The sequence below is a fragment of the Drosophila montana genome, unplaced genomic scaffold (assembly GCF_035044405.1).
Source record: "Drosophila montana isolate Dmon_TW-CO22-7 unplaced genomic scaffold, ASM3504440v1 contig_3200_1, whole genome shotgun sequence".
In the NCBI taxonomy this organism is placed as follows: domain Eukaryota; kingdom Metazoa; phylum Arthropoda; class Insecta; order Diptera; family Drosophilidae; genus Drosophila; species Drosophila montana.
The window spans coordinates 6,243,558-6,264,211 of NW_026998080.1; the positions used below are offsets into that span (position 1 = coordinate 6,243,558).

The 20,654-nt window shown below is 38.5% G+C and overlaps 7 protein-coding genes across 7 annotated transcripts; all 7 read right to left on the reverse strand.

Annotated features, from left to right (window-relative positions):
• Window positions 1–411: 411 nt before the first annotated feature.
• Window positions 412–1,068, reverse strand: LOC135432502 (uncharacterized). The gene is made up of 3 exons (XM_064688229.1): window positions 1,012–1,068; window positions 639–956; window positions 412–573 (listed from the first exon to the last, which is right to left on the reverse strand). Exons 1-3 carry the CDS (start codon window positions 1,066–1,068, stop codon window positions 412–414), a joined length of 537 nt encoding a protein of 178 aa, XP_064544299.1.
• A 190-nt stretch (window positions 1,069–1,258) lies between these two features.
• Window positions 1,259–1,927, reverse strand: LOC135432504 (uncharacterized). The gene is made up of 3 exons (XM_064688230.1): window positions 1,847–1,927; window positions 1,464–1,787; window positions 1,259–1,405 (listed from the first exon to the last, which is right to left on the reverse strand). The coding sequence occupies exons 1-3, from the start codon at window positions 1,925–1,927 to the stop codon at window positions 1,259–1,261; spliced, it is 552 nt and encodes a 183-aa protein (XP_064544300.1).
• Window positions 1,928–3,788: 1,861 nt separating this feature from the next.
• On the reverse strand, window positions 3,789–4,498 carry LOC135432505 (uncharacterized). Its single transcript, XM_064688231.1, has 3 exons — window positions 4,424–4,498; window positions 4,040–4,360; window positions 3,789–3,971 (listed from the first exon to the last, which is right to left on the reverse strand). The coding sequence occupies exons 1-3, from the start codon at window positions 4,496–4,498 to the stop codon at window positions 3,789–3,791; spliced, it is 579 nt and encodes a 192-aa protein (XP_064544301.1).
• A 1,036-nt stretch (window positions 4,499–5,534) lies between these two features.
• Window positions 5,535–6,165, reverse strand: Cpr49Ag (Cuticular protein 49Ag). The gene is made up of 2 exons (XM_064687652.1): window positions 5,989–6,165; window positions 5,535–5,923 (listed from the first exon to the last, which is right to left on the reverse strand). The coding sequence occupies exons 1-2, from the start codon at window positions 6,150–6,152 to the stop codon at window positions 5,686–5,688; spliced, it is 402 nt and encodes a 133-aa protein (XP_064543722.1). The 5' UTR covers window positions 6,153–6,165; the 3' UTR covers window positions 5,535–5,685.
• Window positions 6,166–8,251: 2,086 nt separating this feature from the next.
• On the reverse strand, window positions 8,252–8,850 carry Cpr49Af (Cuticular protein 49Af). Its single transcript, XM_064687560.1, has 2 exons — window positions 8,662–8,850; window positions 8,252–8,604 (listed from the first exon to the last, which is right to left on the reverse strand). The coding sequence occupies exons 1-2, from the start codon at window positions 8,772–8,774 to the stop codon at window positions 8,337–8,339; spliced, it is 381 nt and encodes a 126-aa protein (XP_064543630.1). The 5' UTR covers window positions 8,775–8,850; the 3' UTR covers window positions 8,252–8,336.
• Window positions 8,851–9,747: 897 nt separating this feature from the next.
• Window positions 9,748–13,738, reverse strand: Cpr49Ae (Cuticular protein 49Ae). Its single transcript, XM_064687399.1, has 3 exons — window positions 13,580–13,738; window positions 11,486–11,616; window positions 9,748–10,605 (listed from the first exon to the last, which is right to left on the reverse strand). The coding sequence occupies exons 1-3, from the start codon at window positions 13,586–13,588 to the stop codon at window positions 10,335–10,337; spliced, it is 411 nt and encodes a 136-aa protein (XP_064543469.1). The 5' UTR covers window positions 13,589–13,738; the 3' UTR covers window positions 9,748–10,334.
• A 4,202-nt stretch (window positions 13,739–17,940) lies between these two features.
• Or49a (Odorant receptor 49a) lies at window positions 17,941–19,307 on the reverse strand. Its single transcript, XM_064688232.1, has 4 exons — window positions 18,520–19,307; window positions 18,266–18,467; window positions 18,055–18,210; window positions 17,941–17,997 (listed from the first exon to the last, which is right to left on the reverse strand). Exons 1-4 carry the CDS (start codon window positions 19,305–19,307, stop codon window positions 17,941–17,943), a joined length of 1,203 nt encoding a protein of 400 aa, XP_064544302.1.
• Window positions 19,308–20,654: the final 1,347 nt, after the last annotated feature.

Here is a 20,654-nt window from a genome sequence, read left to right on the forward strand (position 1 = left end):
CTCTCAACGAGACGAACCTTGTTGGCGAGATCTGCCATTGGCAGTAACAGTGCCAAAATGTAGAACTTTACCATTTCGCAGACGATTCGGCTGGGGTTGGGAAATGACTAAATATTTGCCGAAGCTCGAATATCGAATAGCCGAATTGCGTGGTAGTAATTGTTGCTTAGCTGCTTGAATAGATGTATAATTATATATTTATTCTGTGCAGATACCGATTTTTTTGAAAGAATAATTACCCTGTTTAAACTAAGTAATCTGAGCAAGCCATTGCAATGTTTGTTGTCAAAAGTCTTCTAAAACTTACAATTACAAAACATTTTGTTTAACACTTTACATATAGCTTATGTACTATGATGCATATTAGAGAATATAAAACAAAGTATAAATGTGCCTAAAAGTAAGTTTTTCCTACCCCCTATGCCTTGTGGGTTCGGTCAAACGTCCGCTTAAGGATACATTAAAGACCGGCACATTGGGCAGAAAGAAATCTAATTGCACTTTGAAATCGTATTTTGGCAAAAAGGGCGGCAGGTTTTCACCGATGCTCATGTTGTGATAGTAGTAGAAACCCTTAAAATATTCAGATGCTAAAAACTGCTCAAAAGTTTTTCGCTTGAGTTTAACCTGCGACTCACCTTTGGTTGTGGACACGTCTTGGGCATGTTGCTGTGCTTCAGCATACTTACATAGGCGGCTTTGACATACTTGTTCTGATAGGCGCCTTTAAAGAACTGACAGACATCCATCTTCAGCTCAAAGGCTTTATAAAACTCATTAAATGGTGGGCGTGGCAAGTTTAACACAAAGTTCGCATTGAACTTCTCGAAGGCGAGATTATATTCAACTTCGCTCGTAATTATCGTCTTTGCCGAATCCACAATGAAGCATCTGTGAAATGTGACAATCTCTGGGTTTACAATGCAATCGAAGCTTTTCCAATGGATAACTAGACGCTGTTAAGGATTTGTGTTTCGTTTGAGTTTGACTTTGGGAGATTGATGTAAATACCTTGGCTTCTAGACAGGCTATCGAAAGCAGAAGCACTAAAGTATTAACTTTATCCATGCTAATTGCTGGCCAGCGTAATTGTTAATAGCACGCTTTTGGCTTGGGCCATGATTAAATATGGAAATGCACAGCCGAATTATTATTGTTTTTTAAATACCGAGATAAGATTGAATAGGTTACACTTGTATGGCTTTAAACATTTGGAATTCAATAAGCTATTATTGTTTTATAATATCGTTTATTGCCTCTAGTTGTCCATAACACTGCCTTTGAGCGTAACATTTAAATAGCACTGATTTTGGGCATAGAAGTTGACCTGGGTCATCAAATGACTGACCGGCACAAAGCTAGGCATTACCTCCTCTACGCTTATATTATAATAGTAAATGAAACCCTATAATACAACTGATTTTTAGTACATATATTATAATTATACTAAAAGGAGAGCTTACCTTTCTTATTGGGCATTTATTGGGCTGATTACTGGACTTAATTACAGAACCATAGATTTTAGACGTGATTCCCTTCTGCGAGAGCTGAGAAATAACACGACAACCATCCAGAATATTGTCAAACAATTTTCGATATATTACCCCCGAGGGGGGCTTGGTGGAAATAAGTGTATAAACTTTTATAGATCTGAGCTCTTGCAGCAAGTTGAGTTCCACATTTAGAGCTGAACGCCTTGGCTGCACCACCTGGCACTTGTACTCGGATACAAAATCGGCGTGGACTCGGCAGTCAAAGGAACCCCAGCGTACCTTCAGATGTCTGTGCTGTATAGGGAAATTGATTAACAAAAAACTAAATGCTTTTTCGATTTTCTGTTACCTACCCTGGCCGAAATACTATTGAAAGTGAGGCTCACTATGAATATAACCATTATTTGGTAGTTCCGCAACAATGAATGATACATGTTGCTTTCTAGTTATAAACTGACAAGTGTCTAAACATATAAATTCCAGTCAATTGTGGTTAGGCCTCTATATAGAGTAATCACTAAAATCGAATTCAATCGTGCGAAGCAAAAAAGCTTTAACACAAAATAGTGCTCAAGTGAAGAGATTATTTAAAATAAACTGGTAGTTATTTAATAGTTAGTTAATAATAATAATAATAAAGACTTTGTTTCGACTGCCAACGGTAACATTTAATCTCTATATATAAAATTGTTGGTGATCAATGTTATAGTATACCCGCTATTATAGACATAGGTTAAAATTTCCCACACCCATAAATCGGTCAAATCTCACCCGATTTCCACGAGGTTTGGCTCTTTGTTCATATTTTGGCATCTTAAACAATTTGGCATCTAAATCTGGCAACATTTTTTTTTGGTCAAAATTCATGTTGAAATGATACCCTCAAATATCCTATATACCATAGGTCACAATTTCCCACCCCCATAACTTGGTCAAATCTTATCCGATTTCCACGAGGTTTGGTTTTTTGTTCATGGCTTGACCTCTAGTTAAATTTGGCATCTAAGTCTGGCAACATTATTTTTGGTCAAAATTCATGTTCAAATGGTACCCTCAAATATCCTATATACCATAGGTCAAAATTTCCCACCCCTAAAACTTGGTCAAATCTCATCCCATTTTCACGAGGTTTGGCTTTTTGTTCATGGTTTGGCCTCAAGATGAATTTGGCATCTAAATCTGGCAACATTATTTTTTGGTCAAAATTCATGTTCAAATGGTACCCTCAAATATCCTATACACCATAGGTCAGAATTTCCCACCCCCATAACTTGGTCAAATCGCATCCGATTTGCACGAGGTTTGGTTTTTTGTTCATGGCTTGACCTCTAGATGAATTTGTTATCTAAATCTGGCAAATTAATGTGTAAATGGTACCCTCAAATATCCTATAACCATAGTTCAAAATTTGCCATCCCTATAACTTGGTCAAAACTCATCCGATTTTCACGAGGCTTGGCTTTTTGTTCATGTTTTTCCCTCTAGATGAATTTGGCATCTAAATCTGGCCACATTTTTTTTGGTCAAAATTCATGTTCAAATGGTACCCTCAAATATCCTATATACCATAGGTCAAAATTTCCCACCCCTAAAACTTGGTCAATTCTCATCCGATTTTCACGAGGTTTGGTTTTTGTTCATGGCTTGACCTCTAGTTAAATTTGGCATCAAAGTCTGGCAGCATTATTTTTGGTCAAAATTCATGTTCAAAGGGTACCCTCAAATATCCTATATACCATAGGTTAAAATTACCCACCCCCATAACTTGGTCAAATCGCATCCGATTTGCACGAGGTTTGGTTTTTTGTTCATGGCTTGACCTCTAGATGAATTTGTTATCTAAATCTGGCAAATTAATGTGTAAATGGTACCCTCAAATATCCTATAACCATAGTTCAAAATTTGCCATCCCTATAACTTGGTCAAAACTCATCCGATTTTCACGAGGCTTGGCTTTTTGTTCATGTTTTTCCCTCTAGATGAATTTGGCATCTAAATCTGGCCACATTTTTTTTGGTCAAAATTCATGTTCAAATGGTACCCTCAAATATCCCATATACCATAGGTCAAAATTTCCCACCCCCATAACTCGGTCAAAACTCATCCTATTTCCACGAGGTTTGGCTCTTTGTATATTTATTTTATACGTATCACGGCAAGGCAATAAAGCAGCATAATTGTGTATGCTTCGGTTTTTATAGTTGAAAAAAATAGAGAGCATAAGAGCTGATAACTATAGCATACTTTTGGGCATATTATTTTTGATGCATAAATATTTATTATGTTATTAATTTTCTATAAATATTTTCTCTTTTTAGCGTGTTCCTTGGCATTCTCGTGTAGACGTCCCACGGCTGTGATATTTAGGACGGAGGCAACCTTCGGTAAAAACCAATTTAAACGTATTTGAAAATCGGATTCGGTTAGAACCGGTGGCAAGGACTCAACGACCGTGATATTATCCGCATGATAGAAGTCCTTTCAGCAGAAAGGAAAGAAACCAGGTAAGTAGCTTGTTAAAAATTCATATTATAATATTTACATACCGCATGAATTGGACATTGTATGGTTTTGTTGCCCAAGCATGTCATTGTACTGAGTAGCTCGATTAGGGTCTTTCTTTTGCGCTCTCGCAAAACTTTACACAACTCAAATGTCATGTTAAAGATTTTTTTAAGTTTCTTTTTCCTTGGAATCGGTATGGATACCTCCAGAGTGCCGGCTACACTTGTGATCCTCTGCATAAGCCTTAGAGCTGCATTGATGCTTCTATTACGTGGTGGCACCGCATTGCAAACCACTTCGGTTACATACCTCGAATTGGCCACACATTCCAATTGCCGAATGACAGCAAAGTACCCCATGTGCTAGGAAAAATACAAGATTTATAATGCTCTTCCATGATATCTGCTTCTTTGCCTTCCTCTTACCGGTAACATCTGCGCTGAGGCATAAGCACGCAAGGTGCTGGCTATCAGGAGGATGCAAAAACTGAATTTCCACATGCCGGCGACGGCTTGCACCTTCAACTCAAACTGAACAAATGTGGATCAGCAATTGGCATTGGAATTTTTTCGATAATAAAGTAATTTGGCCGTTTAATTATCGGAACGCCTAGTCCATTAAATGGGCATGCGTTATTAAATGGGCATTTGTCTATTTATTTCCAATATGCGAGGTGTGCTTCTTAAGTTTTTCCCAACAATTTTTCAGGTAATTTTTATGTCACAAAGTTTTACTTTATTCATTTGAGTTATCCAATTTCATCTCAAAGCAACTAAGGCAGCATTAAATAGTTAAAAGATGTTTCATCCAATGAAATTATTTTCATCTTCTATTCTATAAATATATATAGATATAGATAAAGCTTTTTTCTATGTTATTCAAAGTATCCTATATTTTGGTAAGACATTTGACTTCTCTAAAAAGTAAAAACATAGAGAAATGTCTTCTCCGTCTTCTGCTAACATTGTCTTCAATCAAAAGCTTAATGTATTTATATATTTGATGTTTGCTGCATTTCAAAAACTTTTTGTTCAAGACCCTTCTATTAACTAGCTGCAAACACCTCGTGTAATTTATGGGTATTTGCATTGATTGCGATCTGTGGACACTGACGAACGAAACTGATGCGCAAACAAATCAGAGGCGATCATATCAATGCCAGTAACTGAGGTTGCGCAGCGATTAGAGCATTTAGATTAAATTGGTATTTCATATTGATTCGGTTTTGGTGTCGGCTTCAACTGGCTTGTGTGTAAATAATCTTGGAGCTCATCATCATCAGCAGCAGCAGCAGCAGCAACCGCAAGTCGGCGTGAAGGGCAGTTTGGTAATTTTGTAAGCGCCACGAGGCTGAGAAATACTCAAAGCGAGTGCTTTGCAGTGAATATGAATATGAGTATTCGTTAAGTGGCAATGAGACACAAACTTAATTGTTCAATATTTATTCATTTATTTATTACTTCTTCGTTTCATTTTTTTGGGTATTCAGGTGTCTGTGTATGGGTGTCTGTGTGTGTGTGTGTTTGAATGTCAGTGCCAGGACTGAATAATTGGAAACCCATCGTATCTTTCGTATGGCATAGGGCAGTGCGGTGCTATCTCCAGTACGTAATACTTTATACGATATAGGATATACATACATACTTAATGCTAATTACTTAATAACACATACGCCCGGTTGACGCAACTATTGCGGCGCAACTGGCAGATGATCTCCCTCTGGCTGGAAGCCATTCTCGTCGGCCACATAGCGTAGTGTGATGAGATTGCCCTCGGGATCGCTGTAGCTGTAGGAGCCAGATTGCACCAGTACGAGCTCTTCGTGCTCCTCAATTACCTGGCCATCGCCGGTCTCCGTCCTCGGTATAATGATCTTCTTCAGGTAGCCAATGTTCTCCACCCTTATGCCATTCGATGTCTCATAACTGCGTGGAAGAAGAGTTGGAGGGGTTGGTTGCAACTCCTTTGCCATGGAGATGTCCTAACTCACCTGCTGTTGAAGCTGCCATCGGCATTGTTCACATTATCCTGCTGTATGATGCTGGCCGGCGTTGTTGTTGTTGTTATTGGTCCAGCGGCGCGCGCATCCTGCGGACGGGCCAAGACATAGCTCAACAGCAGAGCAGAGCACAAGACACTCACGAATTTGTACATTTTATTGCAATGGAACTTTGATGGGGGCTTATTCTGTGATATTCGGTATTTAGAGCGCGGAAGCGTGGCAAGTCAATTCCAGCGAGTTAATGCAACAACTGTTGTCTACTCAGCTGCCGCTTGGCCTTTATATACCATCTCGTTGACGAGGGCGAGCACCTGATTCGCACTCGCACGCACCGCGTCAGCTTCGGTTGCCACAGCCAACGATTACGATGGGCGCACTAGATAAGAAGCAGAGAGCGTCAAGTACTCGTACTCGTACTTTACCATCAAAATATTATGAGCGGGCGCTTCTTCGTCACATTTCAATCATACCCTCTAGTCCAAGAGTGTCTTAAGCGGGTATACAGGTTTCATTCAGAAAACAGCATATATTTTTCTGAACCTGAACATTTACATTCCAAAAATTTTGATAGTTTTCTACACAGTTCCAAGTCAGCAGCTTTAAGAGTATTTTTCAAAATTATTTGCAGTCTATCCAGACTTTATCTAGAACTAGATATACAAAGTTTTATGGGAAACTTCTTTGATGTAAAGGCTTAACTTGGTTTACTTAGGTTTTTAGTTAATACTGCATGAGATTTTGTTTATTTTCTTGACTCCAGGGTATCTTGTAGCCGTGCACTATCTTTTCGGGCACTTGTTTTGTTTTGTTTTGGTGTGGCCATCGCTTGAGGTTTTTTTTATTGTCCATTTCGCGCGTCTGGCCGATGAGTAAACACCGCCGCACCGCCAAAGAGATGCAGATGAAACGACGATGTCAGCGGGTGATACCCGAAGCTGGGACTACGACGGCTGAGCTGTGACATGTCTCCAAGACAATGTTGATGACATTGCCAGACCGAGTTGGCAGCTACGTGATTTGCCTGCGCAGAACATAATTCTCTTTCAAGCGCTGTAAGTTCCGTTGAATTAATCAGGCTGTTCACGGGGAAGTTGAGGCGGAGCTCGAGGGAGGAAGTTGGCCGTTAAGGATTTAACTCAAAATAACAGCGAGTTTTACAAAGATACGCCGCATAGCTAGGTTTCTTGTCAATCGATTCCATTATTGGCAAATACCAAGAGGTAAAACTTCTAATTCCAAGCACGTTTCAATTATGGAAACAATTTGAGCACTCATAAATACGCACCTGATCTAACGGTGATCGCGAACAAAGGGGCAATAAAAAATGTAGAGTACGAGCATTGTTAGAGAAATGATAAAGTTGCGTATTACGTATACGCAACGTATATATACAATAGGTCAATGAACTTGAACTGCGACCAGAACTTTCAATAGGGTATATAGTTCGACATATGAATAGCAAATTATCAGCTGTATAATTTTTCTTTAATTCAATATTTTAGATTTATTTGTGCAGCACTAGAAGAGTTCAATTTAACAGATGCTTGCTAATTAAATAAAATCATACGGAATTAACACTTTCGTTTTCTGCTTTGATTACATAACACAAAGTCAGAAGCTGGGTACCATTCCAAGTATTACTGAAAATAAAATTGTTTAGACCAACATTTGTCCTCGACTCAACTAACCAATAGGTTGTTTTGTCTCTTGGGCCACACGAGCGCATAGGAACGCGTATTTGCCAATTAGAACCCCATTACGAAGAGCCTAACAAGTCGATTCTTTGGCTCTGGCAAATGCACAATTGCAACCGAGCAAAACTGCTAACTAAACAAACATTTCGCATAGAGCAGGTCACGCCAGGTAAATACACAGATCGACCAAGCTGTGCAGAATCGGAATCTGGCTCGCTGTTGGGCGAGGCACCCAAAAAAAAAATGCTCTACCGGAGAACGGCAACAAAAGTTACGCAACTGGCATAAAAGTGCCGAGTTTAATTATTCAAATCACGTTTCAATTGTGAAGACCATTTCGCACAATCGAGAAAGTAATCAACTTAGGCGAAAACAACAATATTTCCTTCTTTTGCTATGAAAATAATTTAAAGCACAAGCATTTTTGCACATTAAGCTCTTCAGTTGATTTGATCTGCCTAGATGAAGATTATTATAATTTCATGGATTTTGTTTTTTTTTTATATTTGTTTTTTCAATTGGCTAGTTTTGTGTAAATTTTGTTAATCAGATAAGTTTAACTTGACTTGTTCAGTTCTTTTGGTTCACAGTTGTTTCATTTTACATTAATGATCACATGTTTGGGTTGAGCACATCGATTCCTTAAGGCTTTTTCTCGGTGGGTTTATAGGGATGCTCTTCCAGATATTTGAGGGTTTTCAGCACGGACTCTGGCGTGGGCGGAGGCGTTGGCAGATGATCGCCGACTGGCCGATAGCCGTTCTCGTCGGCTGTGTAGGATATGGCGTACTCCTTGCCATCGTCGCCGGCAAATGAGAAATGTCCTTTGACGGCCTCGCCGTATTGATCCTTCTCGATTTCTTTAAGTTCGCCATTCTGCGTTGCCTTTGAGCCATCGAGCAGCTCATAACTTTTGGATAGAAGGCGTTAAAACTTGTCGGTCCTGAGTTTGGCCTCATTAACTTACTGGTAGAAGAATTTGCCATTGTATTCCACATTCGACTCGTTCGAGATAAAGTCATTGTTATCAGCAGCAAGCGTCACAGCCACAAATAGAGCACATAACAGAATTAGTTTCATTTTGATCAATTTGTATATTTACTATATCCAGAATAAATATCCACGCTGTGCCAATGTTTCGGGGCGACTGACATTGGGAGTGCTAAGCAAACAGACTTTTATAGTGGGATACTAAAAATGCGAAAGCGAAAAACAAACATACAAAACTAATAAAATACCTATACTAAAATATTTAACATATAATTAAAGTAGGGGCAATAAATAATATTGAACTTGTTTGGTTTGTTTTTGGCCTTTTCAGAATGGGTGTGAAATTTGGTGCAGACGCTACGCAAACCAAACGAACCTGCTGAGCACGATTTCTCGGAGTATCCATACCCTCCTAGAGGTATAGACACTTTTGCCCAATGCATATCAGCTCGAAATATACCATTTCTTAAAGATTTCTAGATTGTTATTTTCGCTTAAAGTTTTGGGCAATTGTATAGTCAAAGCAATTACACGTTTTGGCTTATGATTGGGTTAAGGGTATGAATACTTCGGTGATTTTAGCTATTTGATTTTATTTTTAGCCTAAGACTATAAACAATATGCATGTCTGTCTATATAGCGCCTGTGAGCAACGTCAGCTTCGGATTCTGGTTCTTTATGGAACCGACTTGACCACATTTTTGATCAGCTCTAGCCCAACCAAATATTCAATTCATTTGCATACAATAAATTTGTCACATTTGCCTTGAAATTTAAGGAAAAAAAAAATTATTTTCATATGCTATTTTTAAATATCTGTTCTAAAGTAAGTGCTTTACTTATAATGATTGAAAACCTTATAGAGAAACTATAAATTAGCTCAAATGTCTCGGATTTTCTGCTTCCGGCTTGAGAGTTTTTTGTAGCTCCACAATGAAAACAAGTTAGAAGTTTTTTTTTTTTAAGAATCTTTAATTCTTTATTTGCAGCTAAGGCTATAGATATTTGAGTTCTTCTCATATGTTTACATCATTTGACATGTATAAAAAACCAACAATTCATATAAATGTATGCATATGTATGTATAAGTAAGTACATCCTCGTCATCCATATCGCTTATACTCGTATTACATGCAAAAGATTATAGTTATATAGACTATTTACACAAGAATTGCTGTGCACAATAATTGGATTATTATATCATAATTCATTATTATTTCTTGTTCATTCCTTCTTTCTTTTCTTTTCTTTTTTTTTACATTTTCTTCTTGATTTCATTAATAAATCGATGATATCACATGAGTCCGAAAATGGCAAAGTTCCGGCGACTAAAAGATCTTAAGCACAGTTTAAGTTTGAAGACGATAAAGAATAGCAGAAATCGGATAAGGGATTCAGAAGAAGTCAAGAAATCAAAACAAAACAAAAAAATGAAACATAGTTGAGTGTGTGTATGTGTATGTGTATATGTGTGTGTGCGTGTGTGTGCAGGTTGTGTTCTTCAGTCAGCTGCTCGATGTTGGTGTTCGCTTTAAGGTATTGATTGATGATATACGGGCTAGCAGCAAATTGCTTCATTGTGTGTAGAGTATCAGAGTATCGTTTGCATATTGTCATTTTCACCTCCATGTCCTTTCAAAAGGGATCCTCCTAACGACGACGCTGTGCTGGGGGCAGGCTGAGCAGATAGTCGAGCGCCTTCTGGATCGCTGGCGGAATTGGTGGTGGTGTCGGCAAATGTGCGCCCTGTGGCTGGAATCCGTTCTCATCATCGGCCGCATAGTTTAAGGTGATGAGCTCGCCTTCAGGCGAGGTATACGACACGGAACCCTTGACAATGATCACATCCGTGGTGTCCGGAGAGGTTGCCTTCTTCACAATGCCAGTTTCCTCAGCCTTGATACCATTGGCCGTTTCATAGCTGCAAAGTTGAAATAGTGGGTAAGTTTTTGTATTTTTTTGGCAATTGGGATACACAGAATTCACCTTGAAAGCTGTGAAAAAGTTATTTATCTGCTATGAATACTGGCATGGGGTATTTGCTTTTTGTCTAGATATTAGTTTTATAAAGCAATTCCGTCTATCTCTCAGTCTATGCAAACTGGTCTTTAGTTTAAAACTGTTGATTATCGACTTTGTTTTCCTTATAATTAACATTATAATCAAGCAGATCCCTTCGGTACAGGGTATAAAATCGTCGGTAGCCAATGCACAGTCGATGTTTCCTTTTTCTGATTTGTTTTGCTTTTTTTGTGTATCGTTGGCGCCAGTCGAATTATTTATTTATTTATGTATATATTAACATTTAACATTTGTGTGCGGACTTGTTAACCAATGGAAATGCTTATAACTGGTATATTGCTCATAAGTTCAGATTTAATTTGCTTAATTCGCATTCACAATTTGCATTTTTATTTATTTATGATTGGATTAGTTTGAAGAACCAAATATTAAATCAATATACATTTTGGTTTACTGTTGGCATTTGCAATATAAACATGACCTCTTATGTAGATCAACTACATTATCTCTAGTATAATTGAACGGAGTCGAGTATTTAATTTATTTGATTTTAGGTTCAATGAAAAGATTGCTATATATGATCGATTAAAATTCTAAGAGCTATTTTTTGTGCTTTCTAAGATATATTACAAATAGTCGAAATTCGATCTCAACTGAAGAGCAAAAAATCTGTTAAATTACAAAGTGCCCGAAAGTATGCTACAGATTCTCATAGAGAAGTCGGTTCCGTTTTTGAACTTATTTTGTGGTTCCATTCTGTTTAATCAATGTGAACTTACGCATAATTGTAGGCTCCATCCGGCTCGATATTAGATTCTTGGCTTATGATCGCAATCGGTTCGCCCTGTTGGGGCTTGGGAGCTGCGTCCACCAGGCAGAGCAGCGCAGCAGCGATCAGACAGAGGGCAAACTGCAAGTGGGTTAAGAACGGAAATTAATTCAATTTACGTAAATTGGCAATTGTTTATAAATAACGAGCGCAATTACACATCACACTCTGGAGGCTGATTTGAAGAAATCGTGAGCGGTTTTTCTTTCGTTTGTTTTTTTTTTCGTCAGTTTGTTTTGTTTTTTTTTCTTATGTAAATTTTCTGTTATTTTGTGTTGTGTTGAAACTTGGCTCATCGTTTCGCATAGTTGTTTGATTTATGAGTCTTGTTTACATTGTTCCCACATACATATAAACCAAGTGTACAAACAGACAGACAGATAGATGGACAGTCGGACGGAAAGACATATGTCAATTCGCCACAGATTTCTTAAGGTCGTCAAATAACTAGACGCCAATTAAATATTTAACACATACGATTTTCAGCTTGTTATCTCTGTGTATCTGTGTCTGTGTGTTAAAGTAATTATCTCACAAGTGCATGGAAAATTGTGGGGCGTAGAGATTAGAGATGAGCGTGACTTGTAATAATAAATGGCGTGAGCCAAAAAAAAACGATAAAATACAACAATTTAACAGAAAGAAGGTCTAGCTAAAGTGCACCTTTTGATAATTGTACTTGCGCCTATTGATATTAATAATAATAATTGTATAAAATTGTGGAAATAGTTTAACAGGCAAGAGTGTCTATCCAGCTTTTAATTGTACTTGTGCCTATTAAAAATAATAATTTTATAAAATTGTGGAAATAGTTTAACAGGCAAGAAGAGTATTTTGTTTGCCTGGTAGGAGTGTCCATCCTTCTGTTTCCCTTATTCTGTCTATTTGGTGTTTACATACGCGCGTGTTGCAATACGACCTAAAGGCAGAGACCCATGCTGCAACGCCCCTTTGCGGCTGGGTCTTGGCTTAAGTACAGTCTGGCCGACTCTTGGGCAATTGACGATGGGCGAGTGGGTAACGTGTCTTGTGTTTCAGTTTAGTTTGTGTTTTTAGCCAGATAGACAGCTGCCAACTGAGCGTAACATTCGTCGCCAGCGCTTTTTTAGTCTCGCCTCTGCAGCCAAATGTCGTCTCCCCAGCCTCGGCTCCGGGCCAGCTTGTCCAGTTGGTGTTGTTGCGGCTGTTGTCTGACCTTTGCATTGCATGCCGGCTGCATGTTATTTGGCTTGGTTTGGCATCGTGCTCGAGCCTTTTAAGTGGTTGCCTCGTCTCCAGCATTCATTAATTGCTATTGCCATTTCGGCCGGGCCTGGCATCGACTTTTGGCCATTTGGCCAGCCAAAATGGCTGTAACAATTGGTTAATAAACCAACGCGGAAACAACACCTTAAACTGACTCGTTGCGAACCTTTAGGTAGTTCGGCCTTCTCCCACTTATTTATATGTGTAGGGTTTTAAAATTTTATGTTGATTGATTTACGACTTTGTAGTTGTAAATCCCATTTTACGCATTGAAGGGCTTGTTGCTGTGCATATTTCGAAATGTTTTGGCTGACTCAGAACTGGACTCAAATGAAATAATACCCATCATAAATTCTATATATATATGAGTTTTAAACTGTGTCTTCTATATTGTACAATTTAATTACTACACAGCGGTAATAAATGAGCTAAGCTGCAAATTGTTTTGTAGGTCATGAGAAGAAGGGAGAAGCGACATTGTTGTTGTCGTTGTTCTAGACTAGAACTTGTTCTTTAATTGGCCATTACCTTAGAGAGTTATCGCTATCAGGTTTAACATAACCAGCCACATATTTCTGAAGCTTGTTATGGGATGATTTCTAGATTAGCCACACTTTTATTTCTTGATTCCCTTAGAAGGACATTCAGGCAACTAGGGAAGCAGGGTATAAGCTCGTAGGGCACACTGTTTAAATTATTTGAAAAACAAGCCTTAACTACACTTTCATGCACAATAATTTGACATTTTTTTTATTGTTGCTCTTTGTTTTCCTTTGCTCAGCTGCTCACACACACTTACGTTTTTCATGTTGTATTGCAATTATTTGGTTCAGTAATGTAATCCAAAGTTGGGCTTATCCTTTCCAGCAATCGGCGCACCACACTTCACACTTGTTGTTAATTGAACAAAAGATTTTTTAATGATGCCCAAGTGCCGGCAAGTGAGTCTATTTATACTAAAAGCCCAAAGACGACTACGACGGCAACGGCGACGACGACGACGACGAAGCTGCAAATTCAGCGGGTAAAGCGTCGCACATGCAAGATGCAAAAAGCACAAAAAAAAAATAAAAAAATAGATATGTATATATAAAAACTAAACTAAAGATTCGTCGTAGTCGTCGTCGTCGTCGTTGTCGCTGCCAGCGTTAGCGCCGCAGTCGCTGCTGGCGTCGTTTGAAAAGAGCACCAGCAACAGCAGCATCAGCAGCGGCAACAGTTGCTGTGGGGCTGCAAGTGAATAGCAGCAAAAGCTGCACAGGTGAGTGAGTTACAAAAATATAGTTGCTGCAGTGGCCGTTAGTGCCCCTTTAGGCGCACGCCTCTGGCTGTTAAGCTCAGCTGTTCTGTGCAATTGAGAACCAAATGGAAAACAATTTTTTTTATGCAATTGTTTCACGATGCGGATAAATAATTTTGCATTGATTTCCACTCGTCCACAATGCAGTTACAGTTACATCAGCAGTGCGCCCTTTGAACAATAATATATTAAACAAATAGTAGCTACGTAGTAGCTTTAACTGAGACATGCGATATCAGCAGGTATATGAGCTCGTTTGTCAACAGGTGCGTCATGCAGTAGCGGAAACTATAAAATAGCCGACCTATCGACGGCATCGCCCTCGCGGCGCTTCCACCTAGACTTGGCTAGATTTTGGGCTTATTTCATTCTTTTTGTTCCCTTTGGGGCAAGCGAAAAAATTGCATTTAAATACGTGGCCAATAATCGGCAAATACAATCAAAGTCAGGCAGCGGCAACGCACAGTGGAACAACAACTGAAGGAACTACAAACTATTTTGTTTCGCAAGAAAAATTCGCAATTTAATATTTATATTATTCTTAAATATTATATTTTTGCTATAGGTAGACAGAACATGCTTTTTTCAGTTTAGAGGAATGCCTTTTACATTGATTCAACTAAGATATTGCTTATAAAGAGTTTTTCGTTATATATGCTCTAAAAATCTCTAAATAGTTGACTTTTATAAATTGCCATTTGCATGAGTAAACATCAATTTGCAACCATTAATGTGCGATCTTTGACCACAGTGCGCCCAAATTCGGGCTCAGGGCATGCCGTTGTCTGCGCTTGTGTATGTCTGTGTGTGTGTTGTACTGGGGTCAAAATGCCAAAAATTGCTAAACGCGAAGAGGCCGTCGCCGCCGCCGCCGCCGCTGCTGCCAAAGTGTAGGCGCGTCTAATGAATAGCTTGGGTCGGTTTGGCGCTGTGGCAGGCAGATGGGGACACAAGCGCAGACGGCGACAGAATTTCGTGACAAGATTGTCCCAAAGATTGTTGCCATATTGTATTCCAAGTAGTGTTTGTTGCTGTAGTTGCTGCTGGGACTGTGGCAATAAGCAAAACAATTGCCAGTTAGTGGAAGCTCTGAAAAAATTGCTGCCTTCTAGTTTTTTGGGTCTGGCCTATTGTTATTGCCTGTTGACTAGTGTTAGGCAGCGCTTTATAATTATGAAGACATTCAACTGCATTAATTTTAATATTTATTATACTATTTTTTTAATGGGTTTATTTTAAATTACGCAAGCGGCGGCATCGACAGCAACTAAAACAACAACTTCCAATTTACCTTCTATTTGCGCCGTAAAAAGATTCTCATCCAGCAAGTTTGTTGCCTAAGTCTTTTGATTTCAAAGTTATAAAAATATAAAATAAAATTCTATATAAAAACCGAAAAATGTAAATTCTTCGACAAATGTGAACCTTGAATTATTACGCATGACTTCTCTAATTAGCCATCCAAGCAGCATTTGCCGCAAAATGTCAGTTGACCGGCTGGCTGGCCATAAAGCATAGAACAGATGCCTCATCTTCAGCTGCATTTTCAGCTCCATCTTCATCCACTGACTTTGACACGCGCTGTGCCGCATTTTATGGCTACGTCTTGCTGGCCTTGAGGGTCGTGCCATCTTCTTTATGGCGTCAAATGCAATTTGTTAAAGCTCTTAGTGCCTGCCCTCTTTGGCCTACAAAAACGAAACGAGAAAAATTACAACTATTGATATTCCATTGCGTAAGAGTCCCCAAACTGGCGTGGCTCAGCTTCGTAAACGACCTAAACGGCTGGAAATGGCCGGCATAGTTTTCGGCACCCAACTATAGCCACTTGGCTGCTTGGCTAATGCTAATGTCAATGCAGGCATAAATAAATAATTGCAAATAGCAGACATCTCAGCAGTAGTCGAACCAGTTGCTGTGCTTAAATGTCAGTGGTTTTGGACAAGTCGAGAATCTCTAGCTACTGCACAAAACGCTGCTCAGCTTTGCTCAATTCAGCTCTGATCTGGTCAGCTCTTCTGATTGCAGCCGAGCAGAGCAGTCAAATGTAGTGCCTGAATGGGCTACGTTTCATGGTCAAGGAGCAACTTCAACTGACACGCTGTGTTCAGATCCAACTGGAGCAGCCGCCATGGAAAGATATTGAACTTGCAATTGAAACTACTCTAGAACTGATTGACACAACTATTTGTGTTAAATTATGCATATACCTTGCACTTTGGGCTGGCATTAGAAAAACAGCCCGCCTTTTATTCTACGTATTAATGTTAATCCGTCTGAGCATCTTCAGGTGCCACGCTGAAGGCGAAGGTGAGTCTTCGTTATGCAAATTAACTCATAAATGTTATATGTCAGTAAAACCCACAGCGCAATGAGTGGGTTTTTGAGTGGGTGGAATATTTAATGGCAATTAGTGTTAATTATACAGCATATCTAATATATCAATAGCGCAATGGATACCCATCTCTTTGCTTCTCTGTGAGGTCTTTATAATGTCGAAAGAACAAGATAGGCTTCATATTTCAATGTAGAAATTCATTTTAACTATTTATTATTCAAGACTTAAAGTTTTTATTGACGTTATGATTAATTAATAACTATTTAGGCTCACAAGGCGTATTTCACACCACAAATTATAAAGGATAATTGCTTTGAAACATAATTAAACATGAATTAGGGTGTGTGTAAAATGAGCAATTAATACATAATACATCGCATATTGAATAATTAAGTATCTTGGCACATATTTAACTCTCACTATTGATTGGATTTTTAATGCTGTAAGTCTGTGAGAATCTGTAATTACTCGTGTATTAGCTAAGTTTATTTGACTTTTAACTCTGTGAGTTGAGTTTTAGTTAGTAGCTTCTGTGTTGGGTTTGCATTAGGCGAGCTGCTGTTTTGTTGCAATCTCAGCTATTGTTGCACACAATTTGAATTGGTTGAAATTCTGTCAAGCCGCACGCGAAATGTGAAGGCCAAAAGCGCAACGGCCACTGCCACCCCGACCCCACCTCTGGCTCGTCATTTAATTGTTTGTCGCTGTACATTCACATATATATGTAAAATTGATGATATAAAAGAATATTTTTTGAAATGAAGAAATTTAAAGATTAGAGTTTCGAATTAGAACTAAAATGTTTTCTGGCGCCTAATCGAGTATCCAATGTATTCTAAATATTTCAAGCCGTGACTCGAATGTATTCTATTTGTATTCTAAATATAACCAAGCCGTGACTCAAATTTATCTGAATATGTATCTAATGATATTGACCAACGGCTGAGATAAATGGATTTTGAATTCCTCGTTTAAATGCATAAAAAACTGTAGTTATTACAATGTTAAATATATTTTAAATTATAATATAAAAATGATAATAATATGATATAATACTTTAGCATTTTCTTTACACAAACGAATCATTGGAAATGCAGTCGAACCAGTTGGTTAAATGTCAGTGGCTTAGGTCACATCAAGAATCTTCAGCTACTGCAAAAAACTTAGCTTAGCTTTAAGAACCGGTCAAGCCATGAACACACAATAGACCGTCTTTTCATGGTCAAGGGACAGCGTATACTAAACTGAGAGTGCGGATATAATTGTAACAACTTTGTATTTAGTTGGCCCTGAGATTGGCTACCATATTGGGCACTGGATGTTAATGGTACCAAGCCGTCGGAGCAATTAGAGCCAGAGGCGACGGTGAGTTTTATTAAATTAATGTGTTTTTAATGCAAATTCATAGAAATGTCAGGGAGCTTCTTACAAAATATCCCCACCGTCTCGGCTATGTTATTTGCAATTATATTCATTTTGTGTTCCATACCAGATGTCTCAAACCAACTTAATAATTTTAAATCTATTTTCCCAGTACTCTGCGTGTGATAGCAAAAAATCGATACGTCATGTTCATCAGCTGTAAAGTTAAGATTAAATTATAGATATTACTTATGAAATTGTTATGAAAACTTACACTCGTGAATGTATCCACGGATATGATAATGACTCCTTTAGCTGAAAGCATAGCTGGTCTTTGAGCTCGTTGCATAATGAGTAGCAGATACTTTCGATAAGTGGGCGAGCCCTCATACCAAGTGTGTTTGTAGGCAGACAGGGCAATGCTTTCACTCTATGCAATAGGTAGAAGAGTAACTATTTCATAGACATTAGAATACTCCACCTACCAAGTCTATCAGTAGCTGCCCATAGTAACAAACCATGTAGAACTGAGCGGAGCAGCCGAAGAAAAATAATAGAAAACCAAATCCCTCCCGATTCAGGCCCTGCAATATTGAATAGACGGCAACGCAACAAAGCGTGGTCGCCGTGCTAAACAGATTGTAGGCCATTAGCATGCCAAATATACTATCGAGTTCCTTGTGTAATCTAGAATAAATATGTTTCATTGAAAAACTACGATTACTCTATTATGACTCACATGAACAAGAGCTGATGTTTGCGTACTATGCTGACTAGAAATGCACAATCTTCGAGCTGGCGGTGCCTATTGGGCCTGTAGGTCTCCAGCTGCCTGCCCAGGTGGGCGAAGTGCATGCACAGCTGACCACAGAGGCACATCATCCAAATGTCTGTGCCCAGGTTGATATTCATTACAAAGTGTGAAAATACGAAATCCACGGCCTGACTAAAGGCATACGTAATGGGTGTCATCGATTTAATACGCTCCATTGGGTACGTACTTAAGTACATAAATTTGATCTCGCTGCTCGAGGTAAAGCGCTGATAGAGATAAGTTCCGGTGGCCTGCAGAATGGGACCGACTACCACGACGAAGACTACGAAATAATAGTAATAGACTCCATAGCGTGCAATGCGTGGCCAGTAAAAATCATTGACTCGGTACTCTCGCCGTTCGCAATCATCTTTGGGATAGAGAGCACGCATCCTATTATTCAGTTCCCGTAAGTGACGACGATAGTAAATAAAGATAATGTACTTCACATCGGAATTGAGCACAAAGAAGTAGGCAATCCCGTATCGCATGATGGCAGTCGTATTCCCAGCCAGCGTATCCCACTCAACGGTTCGCAGTATCAAATAGTAGACCATATACCAATGGCTAAGTAAGCAGAGTATCCAGTAAGTGCGGAGTAGTATGTGCTGCCACCAGGGCTTCGGTGTGTCCAGAAAGTCATATCCCATCGACTTGAATACGAGATTCGGCACGTGGGTGAAATCGTCGTAATTCCGTTCAACGTTTGTCATTTCAGAACTTTCTACTTCAAACTGATTTGCCGTGCGTTCGCGTGGGTGTTTTTTATACTCAAGGCGTTTGTCTAATTACGAGTCATTTAATTATTTGGCGTGTGTTATATAAATCAAATATTTAAATGTACCACTATAAATATTTAATTTAGACAATTCATAAATGGTGTAAAGCGAAAACACCTCTAACCATAAATGGATGAGGCATAGAACTATATCTATGTATAAAAGTTTTGTGAAAAGATTTAAATTGTTCAATCCTTTTCATACGTTGGAGTAAATCTAGGTTCATTCAGTAAGCCGAGTGAAGTTTATAAAAACATTATTTAATTCACTCTGAATATTATTTATTTTCCTTATCCGTAGCTAAGTTCGGACAGCTTAATCGAATTTGTAGAATGCATAATTATTCAATGAATATTCAGATACGCCTCTAAAAATCATAAATAAATTCAATCTAATTAATTTAAAAAAATATATTTCAACGATTAATTTATGTAAATGGGCTAATAAAACTTTTTGTGTGCTTGGATTAATCTGTTTAACACATTACGACTTGCCCACGAATCCAGTTTTGAGTTGGGACCATAAAATAACCAAAAGCCTGACAAATGGTGTTCACATTTCAGATACTTATAGTTATTATTTGTGGTCTATATATGGAATATTCTTTCGCAATTCTTACATATTTTGGTACTGTTTATTTAAATGATTGATTGCAACACCCTGATCTTTAGGGCTTAGTTCGATTTGTTTTGTTTTATAGACCAGTGCTATTCGAAGTGTATAAAATGTGGCCAACTCTATATTTGTCGCCGATCTGATGAGTCCGCTTCTGGGTCGCGTGGCTTTCAGCATCGCGGAGCTCGAAGCTGTTGCAATAGCTGTGGCACCTATTGTTGCAGCCGCAAGCGAAATGTGAAGGCCAACTCGATGGCAACACGAGCCCCGTTTTCTCCCCACCTCCTCCCCCTTTGTACTTAACCATTCATTCACTAACCAACTCATTCATTGAGTGCTATTTTCATGGCAATTTAAAGGCATTCATTAGTAATTTATCAATGTAATTTGCTTAATCTTTTTTATGATATCAGTTACAGTAGTTAATTTTATATTCTATGCGGATCTTAACGTCTTAATTTTGTATAGAGATTAACCAAATAATGGGTGTGTGAGTATATAAATGGTTTCGTATAACACACTAAGAGCAAGTTTATTTCACTTAATTGAGAAATGCTTTTTTAATAGCACTGCGCTGTAAACTAAACGAAATATGTCGCCTTACTATGCGATTCTCATAATTGTAACTAAAATACTTTGAGTTCAAACTGTCATTCTCTCTCTCTC